The following is a 17,726-nucleotide window of genomic DNA, read 5'->3' as shown; positions in this document are numbered from 1 at the left end:
AATGCCAAAAATTGGAATTGATGTACATTCTGTTGTTTTTAAATACTCTGTATGGTTTGTACATCGCAGCATTCTCTTTGAGATTCTACCAAGCCCTAAAAATACACAATAAATAATTGGTAGATCCTGCTTTAAGCTCTTCAGTACTGGCATTCAGTTTAGAATTACAAATCAACACAAGCACTTCAAACTTGGCAAATCCACCATGAAGATACTTTTCAAGCAACCTCAACAGAAAAGAGCTGGGGATACCAAGTATCCCTGCCTTGTATCTGCCTTATTAATCACAGAAAAAAACAGCATAAAAATCAAGGTACAAAAAAAAATAAGAATCACTCAAACCAAAATTTGACCTGTTGAATTTTGGGAAGACTGATGATAGCAGTTTCTGGAAGTACACACATGACTTGTCACTTCACACAAGTCTATTTTAGGGTCGGCTGGAGTTGTAAATATTATATCTAGTTCCAATTTTAACCCAGGTTAGATGACTGATAATTTGTCACCACTTTTGACATCACTTTATCTGTCAATATGTCAAACTCCAGGCACAAGTATGATTATTGGTCCTTTCCAACTGCAGCATTGAGTTTTCCCCAATGCCCAGATATTAGGTGAGGGAGGAGAAGGCTGTCAGCTTCTGGCTCCGTTTTTTGAGAGAGAAACACAACAAGCCTCTGATTTTAATATATATGTACCACAGGAGTAGATCTCCTGATGTTTAGCAACACCAAAACAGAGCTCACCATGGGGATTCTCCTTGCTCAGTAAAACATGGGGATCACAAGCAGAAGATTTAGGATCAACACTCCTGAGCGCTTGTATGATTAGCAACTATGCAAAGTAAATTTCCTCAAGGAAAAGGATTTACTGGAAACTGATACTTGCCAGACATTTAAAAAATGAGACTTCATCCCTCATGTTATTCTGCTCTGCAGCCTCTTTAAAGAGCAGAGATTTGATGGTAGCTCCTTGTTCCAGGAAGCGGAGCGCCGCGACGCGCACGCTGCAACAAAAGGCTCCCAGAATGTTGCTTTTAATCTGGCTTGCAGGGAGGGAAGTGTGCTGCTTACATATGACAAATATCACAAACTCAGTGCCTGCGGTGGTGCCTTGTGAAGGCTGGCCTAGAGCAAAGACTAGATGGAGCTAAAGAATAAAGTTGGGATTTACTAAGAGGCCTCAATGGATCCACCTTGAGCAGCACAACCCAAAATGGCCACAAAAAATGGGCAACAGGTCCCAGGGTCTCACATTTTTGTAAGATTTGGTCCATTAGCATATTGGAGTTAATTGTCCAATTACAGCTTTAGCCCATAAAGTCCCATCTTTCTTGTTTTCTCTCTTCAGTTTATCGATTATGCTCTTGGGGCTGATATTTGGATCATTTGTCCTTGGTCCCCAGCTGGAGCAGGAATTGTTTTGTCTCCCTGCTCTGTGCAGAGAGCTCACCCTCCCCGATATGAAGCGCAAACCCACACACTAAAGCAGAACAGAATCTGGAAGATATAAAAGCTAAACCTGGGGCATCAGTGGCTGCTGTTGGGTTTATCTGTCCCAGGGCTGCCCCAAGGGAAGGAGCTGCAGGGTCAGGCTGAGCCCCCCCTCCAGTGACTGGCAGCACCTTGGCAAGCTCAGGGGCCTGTCTGCATTCCAGGGGAGCTCAAGGACAGGTGAGCAGGACATTTAAATGTCTTCCAGTTTCTAGGAAGCCCAAGGGGTCAGTTGAAGGCCTCCTGGACTAACCATCCTCAGCTAATGGTTACTCAAAAACTTCCACCTTAAACTCAAGCCTTTGTCATTCTTTTGGTATTTAATGCAAGAAATGTAAACAATTAAATTAATCAAACACTGTTTCACAGCTTGGACGCATCCCCCAATAAAATGAAAGTTTCCATTCACTGTATTAAAAAACCACAAAAGCTAAAAAAACAGATATCCTTTTCTGGAAAACAACATAGATCTCTCAAACCCAAATTGACCTAAAATTCCCAGAAGACACTTGATACAGCCTGCTGAAAAGAAGAATGTGTGAGGAGAGGGTACAGTAGCTACAAAGCTTTCTATCATCCTCTCCTCTGGCACCTTCAAACAGGATAAGGAAAACTCCATGGTCCAAGAAAAGCTTCTGCTCCACAGAACAGATGTGTAGCTGGACTTGCAGAATGATTTTTGCTGCTCTGTTGGTTACCACTGCATGCTTAAGAAACACATAAGATTTGTGAAATCAGCAATTTAACAAAAATCCAATTGCAATTATTTTTGGGTGGAATGTTAACTACTTAAGGTGGTTGCTTATAACAAAAACTTCAGAAACAATATTTTGAATTAAACCTAAAGGGTTTAAAAAAGCCCAGCAAAACCACACCCTAATCCCTCAACAAAAATCCTCCAAACCCTTATTATCTAACCACGCCTAGTCATTTTCTTGCCAAATAAAATATAATACTGGCTTACCACCTCTGCCTTATAGGGCAGAAATGTGGAATGCTGATGCCAGCCAGGTGGTGTAAAACTTGTTCTGAATTCATTTCCCCTACACCAAAGCCAAACAGGACACTTGAAGATGTGGCCATGCCTGAGATGAGAACTGCTTTATCCAGCTCTGGGGCTCCTGACAGCAGTGCTACTGTCTGAGGGTGTTAGGCCCTTACAGAGAGCAATTCAGCCAGAATACAGAATAATCCTGGCCTATATTGTGACAGTATATTTAAACTGAAGAATAATTACATTTCTGATAAACTCTGAGGAGTTATATCCAAAACAATTAATAACAATATTATCTGTTCTGAAATTTCACAGTAATTATTTTTTTCCTTTAAAATAATATATTTTCTTTCTAAATAATAGTTTTTCCTTCTAAATAATACAGTACCCACAAGGACTCCCTTATTCTCATTGTGTCCTGCTTTATCATAAAGCCAGTACATTTTCTAAACTGCTCCTGCTCCAGCTCAGGAAATCAGACAGGCTACCAGGATACCTTAATCAGAGTGCTCTTATCAGAGTGTCTCCAGACTAATAAGAAGAAATCCAATCTAGTGCCCACGGAACACTAAATTAGATCTAATCATAGGGCACTCTTCCAATTCTTCAACAGCAGGTCTAAGACCAACAAATGCCATTTATTATTTTTTTTAGTAGCCATTAAAATACTACAAGCTATCCCAGAGCAGCTGTTTCAAAGCCACAATCCAAAAAGCTGCAGACATTTGTTTGCATTTAAAACATGATCATTCAATGCTCTCTTTGCCAAAAGATGCTTTACATACAAACACTCTCAAGAAGACCCTGGAAGGCTCCAGGGTCATGGTATTTTGGGAATCCCAAAACAGGGCAACTTACATTGTCTCAGCTTGAGAATGTTTAAATAGTTGAAGCAAAACACCTTCCAGCAGTTCCCTGGCACACAGATTTTGTTTCCTTAATAACAAGGCATCATTTGAGCCAATTCTAACTAAAAACAATTGTATCTTGTGTTAAATATGCACTTCACTGAAGGCCTGCTCTAAATGCCCTAGGACTGTTCTATAAGAGTTAAAAATTGCTTAATGCCTTATGCAGAAGTTCTAGACCCATACTTTTATGGGACATGATGATCCATGTGTTGAGTGATTTTCTTATTTAGATTTTCCTCCTGGGAAGGATTCTATCTGTAAAGTGTCCTGGATGAGACAGAACAAGTCTTGAAGAGTATCACTTCAAAGTTGCAACTGTAAAATATTTGGGTTGGGGAGGATGGTTTTAAATCTCAGATTTCTTAAAATACAGATTTTTTTCTCAAATTAGGATGAGTCCCAGCTCCTCTGTACTTTCATAATTATTGTCCTCACACCTGGCAAACCATCCCCAAAATTTCTCTTACTGCCCAGGCACGGAAACACTGAAGTACCAGAAAACTTGTGAGGTTTGGGGCAGGAGGGAGGAAAGGAGCTGCCAGAAAAAGGTGCATAGGGTGAGGATAAAGTGATGGGCAGCTCCCCACTGCCCCAGCCCAGGGACTGTCACAGCCAAACCAAAGGGGCTCCTGCTTGCCCTGCTCTGCTCCATGCCTGCAATTAAGGTCTTATGGATAAATTACACATCTGAGTAGTCCCTCACTCAGCATAGAGAGTCATTTCAGTGACTCCATTGTACTTGTTTGGCTTTGTTCATGAATGCTGATGCAAATCTAAGCTTACTTTGATATCCCATATAAGGGCAGCACAGGCTGCAATCACAGTGACACATCCAATGGCAAGGACAATCTTGGGGAAATTCATTGCTGGTTACATCAGGATTGTCAGGAAGGCTTCAAGTGACATGTCTAAAAGCTGCTTCGTATTCTGTATTAAATATGATTTACCATTTGGGATGGAGTGCTGTATGTGACATAAACCAGAACTGACTCACTTTTGATACATCACCTTTATTTTTGGAGTGTATCATCCATGATGGTAACCAGAACATTAGGAATACTCTAAACTCACTTCCCTGCTGCTCCCTCTACTGACTGGCTCATAATTCCCTTCTCTTTGAAGGAGTTACAGGTTCCCAATGTGATCATGGAGACCAGAGAGTGAAATTTGCAATTTCACATTTGGCTTGGGAAATCTTTTCTTCTCCATTAATACATAATGAATATTTCTCTATATATCTTACCCTGATCATGACTGCAAGTTAAATCACACATGGCATAAAATACTTCAAATAACAATATATTGTAACATCATTTCTCTTGCAGCTAAGCCCCATCTGACATGACAAGAACGTGGAACTGAGCATGAGTTGCAGCAATCAGAGCTCTCACATTGCCCTATCACTTGCCCCAGCAGGTTCTTGCAGCACAGAAGCCCTCAAGGATCCAGACATTGAACCACAAGTGCTAAATGTGTAAAAACAATCAGATGGCATCCCCACCCACGCATCAGCCAGTGACCAAATTTCCTTTCTTGGACAGAATCTCTCATTTCCTCCCCACACTTAAATCCTCCGTGTCTATTATCCATTATACACACTGTGCTATAAAACTGTTGACACCTTCCTTTTTTAGTTTTTTCAGCCCTTGCCTCCCTCTTGCCTGTCACAGAAACAACAGACTAGCACAGCCCAGAGAGTTTTCAGTGGAAAAGGTGGTTCTATTAATGTCAGGAGCTGAAAGAACAGTAAATCTAGCTAGTCAGTAAAATAAAGAAGAGGAAGGGATCATACTCACAGCAGCTGCAGAGACACAAGATCATCAAAAAGGCCCTGGGGAATCTCCGTGATCTTGTTTCCATAGAGCACTCTGAAAGATTCAGGAAGACAAAATAAATCTTCAATAACAGCCCAGTTTAGTGTCCTCCCACATCTCTGCATTATCATCTTTATTGATCATGGTGCACCATGCCCAGGATCTGTGGGCATTTCATTTAACCACTGATCTCATTTTCCTTTCAGAGAGCACATGGCATTAAATGAGTCGTTATGATTCAGGCTTCGTCTGGTGTTGGAAGGCATTTTTAATGTAGAAACTGGACATCATCCAAAAACTGTATCTGAAATATTTTTCATTCTGTTAAAGGATTTTTTTCCCCATCCTCTTTAGAAATATTTTAGCCACTGAAAGGCACATTGTCTGATGTAAAAACCTAGAATTCTGCTCAGTAATACTGAATTTAAAAGCCAGAGAGCACAAGCTGGTTGTCGATAAAATTTCATATAACTGAGTCTCTTAAGATACAGTAATTGGCATGAAATGTGACACAGGCATCATTGGATAAAATATTATGGCTTCACCAGCTGCTGTTACCATTTCAATGAACTAATATAAAGAAATTTATCCTGAACTGGAAATAGACATATATTTCAGGAACTCAAAAATAATTTCGGTATAGCTTGGTTATAAAAACCAGTAAATCTTTAATAACAAAAATGAGAGTCACTGTGTATATTTACTCAACCATAAATATATGACCTGATATCCATGATTCACTTTTAACATTAAAAATATTTCTTTTTTTTTTATGGAGCAATGCACATATATTATCCTTAGAAATTGAATGAAGGGGGAAGAGAGACAGAGCCACCATTATGCTGAGATGTGTTACCCAGTGATCAGAGCAAAATCATGTATGACAGGAACACCAGAAATTCAATCGTGGCTGAAGTAGGAGCTCATGTCATTTCTGCAGGTTGGCATCATATGTAAAAACCAGAGAGTGGCTGAGGAGCTTTTGTGAGTCCTGGTAAAAGGGAAGATGATGAGGCTCCCTCTGACAACGTTTTGCCTTACCTAAACATTTTAAACTGGGGAAAAAACAGAATTCATGTAATTTCTACGCTCTACAAAGGACATGGCAAATGGTTATAAACCAGCAAATGCTAAAACTCTGCTGCTTATGTGTCACTAAGTTTGTTGATTCCCTCACTTTTTAATGTGGAACAATAGGCTGGCAATGAATCAAAAGACCATGTGAGGCTTGGATGTTGGCTGAAATCCTGGCTTACCCTGCCTGACTATGTTTGAAATATTAGGAAGAGCTGAACATGCTGAAAACCAAACTCTTAGCACAGCAGACCATTTCCAATACCCCCTGGCCTTCCCAGAGCATCACCACTTCAGTTTGCTCTTCATCAGTCACTGGGAGTCCATCACCCCTGTGGGAGCCTTCCCAGAGCAGCTCATTTCTGAGCCTAAACACAGTAACACCATTTAAATACCAAAACCTAAACTGAAACCCAATTTTTCATTACTTTTGCATTTTAGCAGGAACTGAAGTGCTACTCAAGAAACTCAGGGTCATCCAGCATTTTATTTTCTCTAAACAAATTTAACAATTTCTATCTAGTACAGAGTCAGGAGGTGTTTGTAATGTGCTGCTCCCATTAGTGTTTCTTGTGAGCTTCCATGAATGCTTCCAAATTTTTCTGATTGTTTCTTAACTTTAGCTTCAGAAAACACACACAATTTCCTATTTCAACAAAATGTAATGCAATACATGAAGATTTTTATAATCCATCCAAAGCTGGACAGAAATGGTGGCTGAACTTGGAAAGGTTGAACAGGATCATGTAGACAGAACATTCAAGTCCCTGGATTTCCCTGGGCTCTAAACCAACATGTGAAAGGCTGACTCACAGCTTTCTTTCTGCACAAAGATGTGTGCACCTGTATTAGGAAGCAGAAGCAAAACCTCTGCAAATAAAATATTTGTAAAAGGTTAAAACATCAATGCCCACAGAACCCGGTATGGTTCCTCTTCACCTCCCAATCTTTCTGAAAAATCTTTCTTTAGCTTTCTTTAGCTTTAGTGTGTCACCTGTACACTGAGTTTAGACTGCAAACTCTGGGATGTCAGAGAAACATCTTCCTCAATTTTGTGAAGGAGCAGGATCATCAGTGCTCATCAATAATGCACAGCACAACTGCAAAGAGGAATTGAGAGCTAAGTTTTACAAAATGCCCATGGAAAGTAAGGGCACTCCAGCCTAAGGGTTATTCTGGCTGCAGAGGTAAAACAAAACCTTAAAGAAATATCACCACTCATGTCCTATGGCACTACTGAATGCAAATATCAAAATAAGACCCTCAGAGCAATTTTTTTTTAAATCTGAGAGTCAAAGGTTATAGTGCAGTGTGCTACTGAACTTTGAATGTGTTTATACATCTTATTATTTTGAGCAAAATAGATCAAAGTAACTTATAAAATAAAGCAAAGCTCTGATTTTTAGAAGCCACGAAAAGGAAAATAAGCCTTTTCCAAACTAATTTGGCTTATGTGCATGTGGCACATTAGCATTCAAACAGATTAGCAGCTAAACAAAAGTCAGTATGAGAGCTCAGGCACTTGTCTCTAATTCATATTCATGCTGAGCAGCGCACAGAGCCAAACGAGCTGATGCCATGTCTGCCTGCCATGCCTGGGCTGCAGCAAACAGGGCAGCACAGGGAGGGAGCTCTGCCCTGCACTGCAGCTCCCCAGTGCAGCTCTCACTGCCCTTTGCTGCAGGGAAAGCACAGAAATCCTGCTTTGCTCAGAGTTCTGTGTCTGTGTCGGCCAGGAGAGCACAGTCCCACCGAGGAGCATCCCTGGGTTCTGCATCACTGCTGCTGCTGCTGCCCTGGGCAGCCACAGGGACCCTCCTGTCCTGTCCTGTCCTGTCCTCTCCTGTCCTCCTCTCCCTGCTCTGCACCCCTGGGTCCCTCTGCAGCAGCACAGGGGGGAAAGGAACAAAATAAAAAAAACCCTGACAAAAATAAATACAAACAAACAAATAAACTCCAAACAAAACAAAAAAACCCCAAACCCGAACACCCCAAAAAACCTACAAAACAAAACAGAAAAAAAACCCCAACCAACAACAAAAATCCCCCCTAAAAAACAAACAAGCAAAACAAAAGAAACAAAACAAAAAATTATACACCCACCCCCCAAAAAAAACCTGGAAAAAACCCCCAACCAACCACAAAAAAACCCCCAAAAACCAAACAAAACAAAAAAACCCCAAACACTCCCCCCCAAAAAAACCCAAAATGAAAAAAGAACCCCAACCAACCACAAAAAAACCCCAAAAAGCAAACAAAACAAAAAAACCCCCAAACACCCCAAAAAACCCACAAAACAAAATAAAACAAAAAAACCAACAAAACAACAACAGAAACACCATAAAACAAACAAACAAAAAACAAACGCCCCCCAAAAACTCACTAAACAAAACTAAACAAAAAACCAGCCAACCACAAAAAAAACCCCAAAAAGTAAAAAAACCCAAGAAAACGCCTCAAAAAACAAAACCAAAACAAATAAAAAACCACCAAACCAAACAAAACCCAAACAACCAAACAAAATAAAAACAACCAAACAAACACACACTTTAAAAAGCCATATAGCAGGGAACATGACCAATTCAATTCAAGAGCTTCATTTAAATCTCCAGTGCTTTTTCCAGCAGAGGTAAATTTTAGGCGATTTTCCCTTTGGCATTACAAGTTCTAAAAGTGGTGTTCACTTGCTTTCCCCACACGTGTTGCAGGACATGCAGGTGTCCTGGCTAATGTGCAAGCTTGGCACAGGGACACAACCCTTCCTCTATCCCAAAGCACCTGAAATTTCAGACACAAAGCATTTTTCTTTTTAATTAAAAACACACTAACAAAGTTAACATGTAATAAAAATAAAAGTACTTCAGTAATTGCTGCCAGTAGACAGTGAATCAGTGAATTAGAAGACCAAAAAATTATTTTTTTGTGTGGGCTCCTGATTGTTCATTGGCTCCTCATCTTTAGGAGAGTAAGTCAGGGTCTGACAAACAGCACAGCACATAAAGCACAAACCCCTGGCAGCCCTGCAAGCTTTGGAAATCCCTGGGACCAGCACCCTAAAGAGTCATTATGGATCTGCAACAAGAAGTTACACGAATATAAAACAGTCACAAATGAGGCATTGTGTTTCTTTAGGCTGATTCTGGCATCCTATTTTAATAGTCCCCTAACGATGTATCTATCCCAAGACATGTTAGATATTAAATTTCCAATTAAATAATTAATTGTTAATACTAAGCTTCAAGTTTTGCTGTTTAACCCGTGATATTCTACAATAAAGATTAAACAGTGAAAATAGTCACTGCATAGATTGATCTGCAGTTCTGGGACACACCGCACACAAAGAAAGCACAGGAACCACACGCAGCCACAAATATGCTGGGTGAGAATATAATCAATGATGGACCAAACCTTCAGCAGAAGGGTCCTAAAGCATGAAATTTACACTGATTCTTCACAGTCTCTATCCATTCTGACTTCTTGCAGCATTTTAAACAGGGAATTTGCACTGACTTTACCAATACATGGCCCTTCAGATGCACTGAAGTTTAACACGCCACCTTCGAAGGGTGTGAAACAATAATTGCTGTGTTCTTTATTTTATGTCTCTGCTCCTCAGCTTCCTTACTTGCAAATGTAGCTGCAATTTCGCTGCTTCATTAACTCAGATCACAGAATACAGAGATTTTTTCCCTTGAAGGTGGCACAGAGTTTTTTGAGATATGAAAGCCTAGCACAGAATCTCTTACTTTAGACCATATGGTTTCCAGCTAAGTGTTCCTTTATTTTGGCTGGGCTGAAACATTCTTACTGAAGTGTCAAATTGTGACTTTATGCAATGTCTTTTTCAGTCCTCAGAATGCTTTTAACTTTCCTTCAGACTGTGAAAACAATTCCTGCTAGGAAGAATTATATTTCCCAAGCTATGTACAATGGCACAGGCTCAACACGAATTCAGGTTTTCAGAAGAGGACAAATTGATAGGGATAAAACCAGCAATAAATTTCTAATATCTAAAAGAAACTTAGACTTGTAATTTTTTTCCCCCTGCACTATTTCATATTTCTTCAGAACAAGCTAAGCTAAATAAATCACAGTAAAACTATCCAAAGCAATTTGTTACCTTAAAATAAGTTTGTCAGCCATTGCAATAGGCAGTGTTTTATTGCAGATTTCAAATCACCATGAATGACACCCCACACATCATCACCCAGGAGATGATGGTCTAAATGGGACTGCTATGTCAAAACCTAAGCTGTCTCTTGTCTTTGTGCCCAGGCTAATCTAAGCTTTTAAAATGTTCACTAGCTTAATTCAGTATATGAACAAAACCAAAGGAATTCTCCCTCTGCAATGGTCTAAAACTTATTCATGCAGTTTAACACCCTGAAGGCTTAGACTGTTTTGTCATATCCCATAAAATGTCCCCAGACAGTCTGGATGCGGCCTTCCAAACCTGCGTTTGTGGGACATTTACTGACCCCAGGAATCACATTTATCTCTGATACTATTAACAATAACCAAATGCTGATACAATTCTCTCGCTGATACCAGACAGATTCCGGGTTGATTAAATGCAAAATTAATTTACTTTAGAAAGTGTGTGCAGAAATCTTGAAACATGAAGCTATTGCTATTGTCCCCCATGCCAGAGCATTATTAACCACTGCTGTTATTAACCATTAACCATTCCAGCTCCTGCAGAGGCCCTGCTAACCATGAACAAAAACACCAGGTACTACAAACAATGCTTCTCTAACTTTTCCTTCAAATTCAGGTAATACATTCCTTTCCAACCAACCAATTTCGCCACACCTCTCAATGCAGGGATATCATTTGCTCTCATACTTATATGAAGGAAGTATTGCATGGCAAGACTAATTCTTCCAGCACAACAAGAAGAAAAGGAAAAGCCAGGAAACTCCAGGAAAAAGAAGGGAAAATTTCTTAAAGCATAATGATCCCAGTTCCTTATTCTGTAACAACCAGGAAAAACAAGTTATGTGCATCCCCAAATGTTTCTAAGTAGAAATTCCTTGATCCAAAGAAAAATATTAATAGGGAACAAAATCCATTGTAAAATGGGCATAAGGAAAATAACTTATTTCTTCCTGCATGTGGGGAAGGGAGAAGTCTTGAGTACCCTACAGGAACACACTTGCCTTTTTTTGCTAAATGCAGAGGAAACCCGAGGTAGAAATGGTTGCTTTCAAGTATAATCATTTTGTGCTCTGTTTAACTCCCATAGGTGAATTTCTTATTAGAGAAAATATATAGATTTACAATAAGAAACTTATGACCTGCTAGCACATGGATCACTTAGCACTTTTAAAAGATTTAGGTTTTAGACATTTTAGAGGAAACAGCTTCTGTTATAAACATTCCCATGTTGCAAAACTGCAATGCACTTTTTTTTTTCTGCCATCTCAACACAGGTACAACAGGCAGAGTGCTCTGAGAAGCATTTCTGCCTGGAAACACCAAGCCAAGCTGAGTTCAGGAGAAAGCAGAGCAGACCCCACTAAATCCAGGCCTGCATTAGGCAGGCAGACTAACAAGGTTGGCTGCCTTCCAGAGGAGCACTCTGGCTCCCCAGACCCATAGGGAGCACTGTGATTGCATGCAAGCAGGGAGCAGAGGGAGGAGCACAAAATGGGGATAAAAACAGACAAAAAAAGCACAAGGATATTAGGTTGTACAGCAGCACTCCATTTTTAATGGAAACCAAGTTGCTTACTCTCATTTGTGCATTAATACTTTCCCCTCCTTTCTTCTGGTTGGAACTCAGCTGGCTGCAAATCCAGCTGCTCTGTGCAGAGAGTAAACCTCAATGATGTCTCATTAAAATGTAAGCACCAATCCCACCTGAGTGAGGCGCAGGAACAGAAAGAGCTGTTCCTCCTATGCAGAGCAGTGCTCCTCCAGGGCACACAGCTGAGTGAAGTTACTGGGGCCTTGGGCACCCACAAGACTGAGCTGCTAAGAGGGAAAACACTGGTAAGCCACTGTCTGACTTCATTCCTGCCTCCTTGTTTTTTCCCCTTTGGCAGTGACATTAGGAGGGCTGGCAAATCCAAGGCGTCCTCACCTGGGGAAGCTTTCAGAGAAACCCAGATTCTGCTGACCAGCATTTCATCTTGCTCCATAAAGATATCTAAGCTCAGAAACTGAAAGAACTACAGGGAGGAACCTGCCAGGTCTGAGTGACAGGTCATGAAGGATGAGGAACTAACCATGGCTTGGCAACTATAGGGAAAACATTTTTAAGATCTACCTGCCATGAACAGCAAGGGCAAAACCTTTCAGAAGAAAATAAAAACGCAGCAGACAACTGACCCTAGAGGAAGAGGCTGACAATTTCAAGAATTCTTGTCCTAGAAACAAGGCTGCCAAGGAAAGGAGAAATTGTGATTTACAGCTTTGTGTGTCAGTGGTGGAGGGAAACTGAGGCAAACAAAGGGAAGACTTGAGCAGTTCCCTTGCTATAGCCTTTGCTGTTCTGCATCTCATCTCCCTGCCACAAACTACTGGCATTGACTAAAGCACTGTTTTACCCACTTGGATATGAACATATTAAAAAATCATTTACTTAAAATATTGCCCTGGATGACTGGGCAGAGACTACACAGTCATGTCACTGCTTCTGTCTGCAAGTCAAAACAGCATAAACTCCTGCCCAGTTTCTATTCTCATTTCCTTCCTGTCCACTCTGATGTGTTTTGTCCCACACTCTTGAGGCCACCTGGGGGTATCTGAATTAACTGTGCTAAAGCTGAATAAATTCTGCCTTGGGAAGTGAAGCCCAGTGGAAATGCCTTGCCCATCCAGCTCACTCCTAGCCAGGAGGATTGCCAGGACCAGGAAGCTGCAGCACTGCAGCATCAGCAGTAGTTTCATACTAAGCCAGAACTGTAGCCTTCAGTGAATGTCACTCTCCTGCTGAATTGTTTCCAGACAGCAGTGAGGGATTTGACCATTTCCACAGCATGTTGAATAACACCACCTGAACTATTCAACAAACACCAGCAACACTTAATATATATTTCTGGCATTCTCCCAGCTGGATTCAGGGCACAAGAAAGGGCCAATCCTGCATTCTGGCTCAGAGGTTTACTGCAACATGGAAGTTTAGTACTTAATAACTTTCTGATATTCTTCTAGCCAAAAAATTATTCAGTTTCTCAGAATTACCTAGTACTCAGAAAATAAATTTATGTCAGCTTGTAGAAACAAACTACAGTTTTTAAGAACTAAGCTGGGTTATATGAATGTTAATGATATAATTGTTTCCATACTGTTTTTAAAATTAACAGAGGTAAATATCATTCTAGTTGTGCTTCCCTCTTCTCTCAACATTTCTACCATTCTATTCTAGTTTAGCCTCAATATGCAGCTTCTGATCTTGCTCTTTTTTACCCATTAAAAGCTCAACTGTTTTAATAGTGCTGTGGGTACCTAGGCTGAAATACAGCTGCATGTAAATTCAACTTGGTGCTAAATCACTTTTCTGTGTTCTATAAAGAGAAACAAATGGCTGTCAAGAGATCCTACCTTCCTTTTATCTCCTGTATGAAATCATATCTTAGTCCCCTTCCAGCTTAATAAAGCAGTAATTACAGCTAAGGCATATAAACATTTTCTTATGATTAGGTCCTTCCCTAACTAGTTTAAGAAAAAAAAGCCAAACCAAAAACCACCACCACAAAAAAAAAACCAAAAAAACCCCCAAAAAACCCCCAAAAACAAAAACAAACCAAAAACCCAAAAAAACAAACCAAAAAACCACCAAAAAATCCCAACTAAGCCAAAATCCAATAAAATCCCCACACCACAAAAAATCAAATAAACCAGAAAACTCCAAAGATAGTATAATTTCTTTACTATAGAAGAAAAATCCAGTATGGAAATATTTCCCCAGCTCTTCCCTGACTGACAGCCCCAGTCATGCCTAAGGTGAGGTTTTGGTGTGCCATGAGCAGTGTGGGGGCATGGAGCAGCCTGCAGGTGCACGGGTACAGAAGATTGAATAATGTTTGAAGTGATTTGAAGTGCAGAAGTCAGCAGCCTTATGAGAGACTTGTAGACAGTCCTCCTTTCTGAACTTCATTTTTCATTTACAAAATTTTTCATTTACAAAAGATCAGATGCTTCACACAAGCTGGCAGTTGCACACAGAAACATATGTTCCCCCAGACAGCACATTATCATTTTTATTCCTCTTACATGCAAGCTCTCCCCAAATGCCCATTCAGTTCTATTTTCTACTTACAATGAAATGAGAGATTTCAAGCCTTTGAATGCATCAGGTGCAATGTCAGTTATTTGATTCTTACTGATGTCTCTGTGAAAAGAAAGGTTTAAAAAAATGTTAGTAAATGGGAATTTAATGAAAAATATTTTAGCTGTATTGGAAGAACACACTTGATATAAAAACAGAAGTAAATGATCATATTATCTCAGAGAAATTATGAATTATGTAAGGGCAGAGATAGGGAGAATAACAGGCCACAGCCTCAGCAGAGAGCACCTTTCTTACTAAGGGCTTTGATTTCATGGATGTTACAAAAGGTTTTTATGAAGAACAACAGTGATGTTGATAAAACCATCCCAAAGCCATTGATACTGGAGATGGCACTGCAAATGACAAAGCACAGAGGTGTCTGAACATTGCAGTGCAGGCAATGGAAAGGCAGCTTGGTAACAGCAGAGAGGATCAGGCAGAGCCTCCCAGGGATCAGCCCCTGATCCCAAAGCAGGGAGCTCAGCTGCTCCTCTGGGTCTGGGCTTTAATGGCCTAGAAAAAACAAGCAGCACAAAATCCACTCAGCACTGATCTGGTGAAGTTCAGACACTGGAGGAAGCCTTCAGGGAACTGAATGGGAATTGTGGAGCTCTGGAGGCAGCAGCACTGGGGGGACCCCAGCCCACTGCAGACCCTGCCAGGGAGCCCAGCCAGATCCACCCTTTGGCTGGGCTGTGAGTGGGGCTCACTCAGTATTGCCTGCTGGATTTTTAAAGTAAAGTGTTCTCCTGGTTTGGAAAATACTCTTCAACTTGAGTCATAACCAGCCAAGAACACAAAGATAAATACAGACTGTGCCACAGCAACTTTACACAAGGAGCCCAATTCACTACACTTGGCACCCAGGTGCCACGAGCTGGGTGCCCCATTGTGACTGTCACTGTCACCAGGCTTTCTGTCCATCAGCTAAACCAGGTGGGAGCTGGGACACAACCTTCATCCACCTCACTGCACTCCCTGATGGCTGATATCAGCTTGTATCAGGAGTGTCAAATCTCTTCACTGATAGCTGCAGCAATGCAGTATTTCATGTACATCATCACTGGTATTTCCACTGGGGCACATGCTGTGGATCCAAGTAGAATCTAAATAAAACATCACTTGAACAAGAACTTACTAATCAGAAAGTAAAGAGGTTTTCCATTGTCTATATCTTTTGAGCTACTAATTATGTTGGTTAAAATTTTAATGAGGTCCTCAAACTCTTTTCAAATCTGGCCATGTAAAGTGGGATTTTTTTGTTTGGTTTTTTGGTAACTGTTCAAAGATTTGATTATTTTTTAAAGCTCATAAAGAATGGGTCTGCAATCTATTGATGTTTTCTGCTACAACATCCTGCCTAGCAGGACAGGATTTGTGGAAAGTTTCGGTTTTGCAGCTTAACTTACAGCAGCCAAACTTGTCACCTTAAAAGTAGGAACATTTGTTTTTGTTTTTATGGAGGTTTTTGTGAAACTTGTTTAGACTGACTACTGCTTTTTATCTAGTAAGCAGAAGCATGAAGTGGATCAGTCCTATCTATTTATTGAGGAATATTAAATATTGAGGAATGTTAAATATTGAGGAATGTTAAATATTGAGGAATTTAAATCGGACAAAATTACAGAAAAAGGCGAGTTTGCTGAACAACAACAAGCATCTGAAAAGGGGGATCTAGATTTTGATTGAAGCATTTCAGCAGTGTTTTAGTGAGCTGCTGCAGCTCAGCATTCCCACCCTCCCTCTCTCCCTTGGCTGGACCCTAAGGAGTGTGTGACTGATGGTGCCTGAACGACAGAAACGCCACGCTGGGCTCGGCGCTCTCACTTCATGCAGCTGCACTACAATCAGCATTAGAAGATAATTAGACACATTATTTCCTTTCCATTAGAGCCCAAGTTCCACTGCTGTCAAATTAGGAGGTTCCATCTCCTTCTGGCTTGACTGAGAGAAAGGGATTCAGTTTTGTCCTGGTGTTTCTGTTCCCTGTGTTTGGCCTGCTTTGGTGAGATTGTCCTATTCTGTCTTTCATTTACATCAAGACAGAGAGAGGCTTTCCTAAGCTGCACAACTAGGACAATTTAGGTGACATAAGGCTCATTTTCTTAGTTTAGGCTATCTCAGAATCACTCAGGGGAAGTGTGCCTCTTCAACTGGAAATGTAATAAAATTATCAGGATTGCACTCAGGCAGGGATGATATCAGTCACCTCTCACTCCCTCCCTGCACCTCTGACAGCATGATGGAAACCTCTGAAAAGGTTGTTGCACACACCTTGGAGGGTGGCTGTGCTCAGTCACCAGCTGGGGACATCAATTGGTTTTGACTTTGCACCAGGGGAGCAAGGATACCCTGCAAGATGCTGAGTAACACAGGACTGTATGGCTTAAATGTCTTCACTGTAAAAGGTTTTGAAACAAAACAGATTTATTTTTAGATGCAGCCAAATGCAAAACTATTAATAGCATTGGTTGAATACTCTCTTGTTGACTAACATTATTAAAAACAGATTACTTGATTATCTCCAACATATAAAATGGACTGTTCTCATTTGACAAGAGTACTCAGCAAAATCCATGTCATACACGGTTTAGTTTGTGGAAGCTGCTTAAAAATGTCACAACTCCACAGAGCTACTGGCAAGCCTGTGAAATCTCAATGTGTTTTCTGCTAAAATGTGGTAAAATTAGTCTGACAACATGAAATGCCACTACAAGCATCAGAGCTAGAGAGGTGCAACCACAACCTTCAAAGTTATTCCATGTACTTGGCTCTTACTCTTGCTCTACAAACTTGTTAGTTACAAACCTCAGAAGAGCAGAGACAGGAAATGTGGGCAATTCTGATTAAGCCCAAGACAAAATAGGTTTCAGCTCCTTTACTAAACCTAATCACCAAAATAACTCTCCCATCCTGGAAGATGAAGAGATAATTCTAAACAGCAAAATGCAGCTATATGCAAGTATAACACTTGAATTAATAGACATTTTTTGCTATCATCTTGACCTAATAATATCAAGTCATATCTAGATTATGTTGGACAAGTGGATCTAATTTAATAATTAGTCTCAGTTATCCAATTAGCTAAGGAAAGGAAACTTCATTATCTTGCAGGAAATACTCAGTAAAGAATCAAAATACAGAGTACAGAGTGCAAATGAG

General features: G+C 40.4%; 1 protein-coding gene across 3 annotated transcripts in view; it reads right to left on the bottom strand.

The window, feature by feature from the left end:
• SLIT3 (slit guidance ligand 3) overlaps window positions 1–17,726 on the bottom strand; it is a 482,483-nt gene that overhangs the window by 143,096 nt on the left and 321,661 nt on the right. For all 3 annotated transcript variants that reach the window (XM_030957781.1, XM_030957783.1, XM_030957784.1), the window contains 2 exons: window positions 14,553–14,624; window positions 5,195–5,266 (listed from right to left, as the gene is read on the bottom strand). In XM_030957781.1, coding sequence (XP_030813641.1) covers window positions 5,195–5,266; window positions 14,553–14,624 — 144 coding nt within the window. The remainder of the gene's footprint in view (window positions 1–5,194; window positions 5,267–14,552; window positions 14,625–17,726) is intronic.

The sequence above is a fragment of the Camarhynchus parvulus genome, chromosome 13, assembly GCF_901933205.1.
Source record: "Camarhynchus parvulus chromosome 13, STF_HiC, whole genome shotgun sequence".
NCBI lineage: Eukaryota > Metazoa > Chordata > Aves > Passeriformes > Thraupidae > Camarhynchus > Camarhynchus parvulus.
Note: the sequence above shows the minus strand (reverse complement) of the source record. Positions and strands in the feature narration are given on the sequence as shown.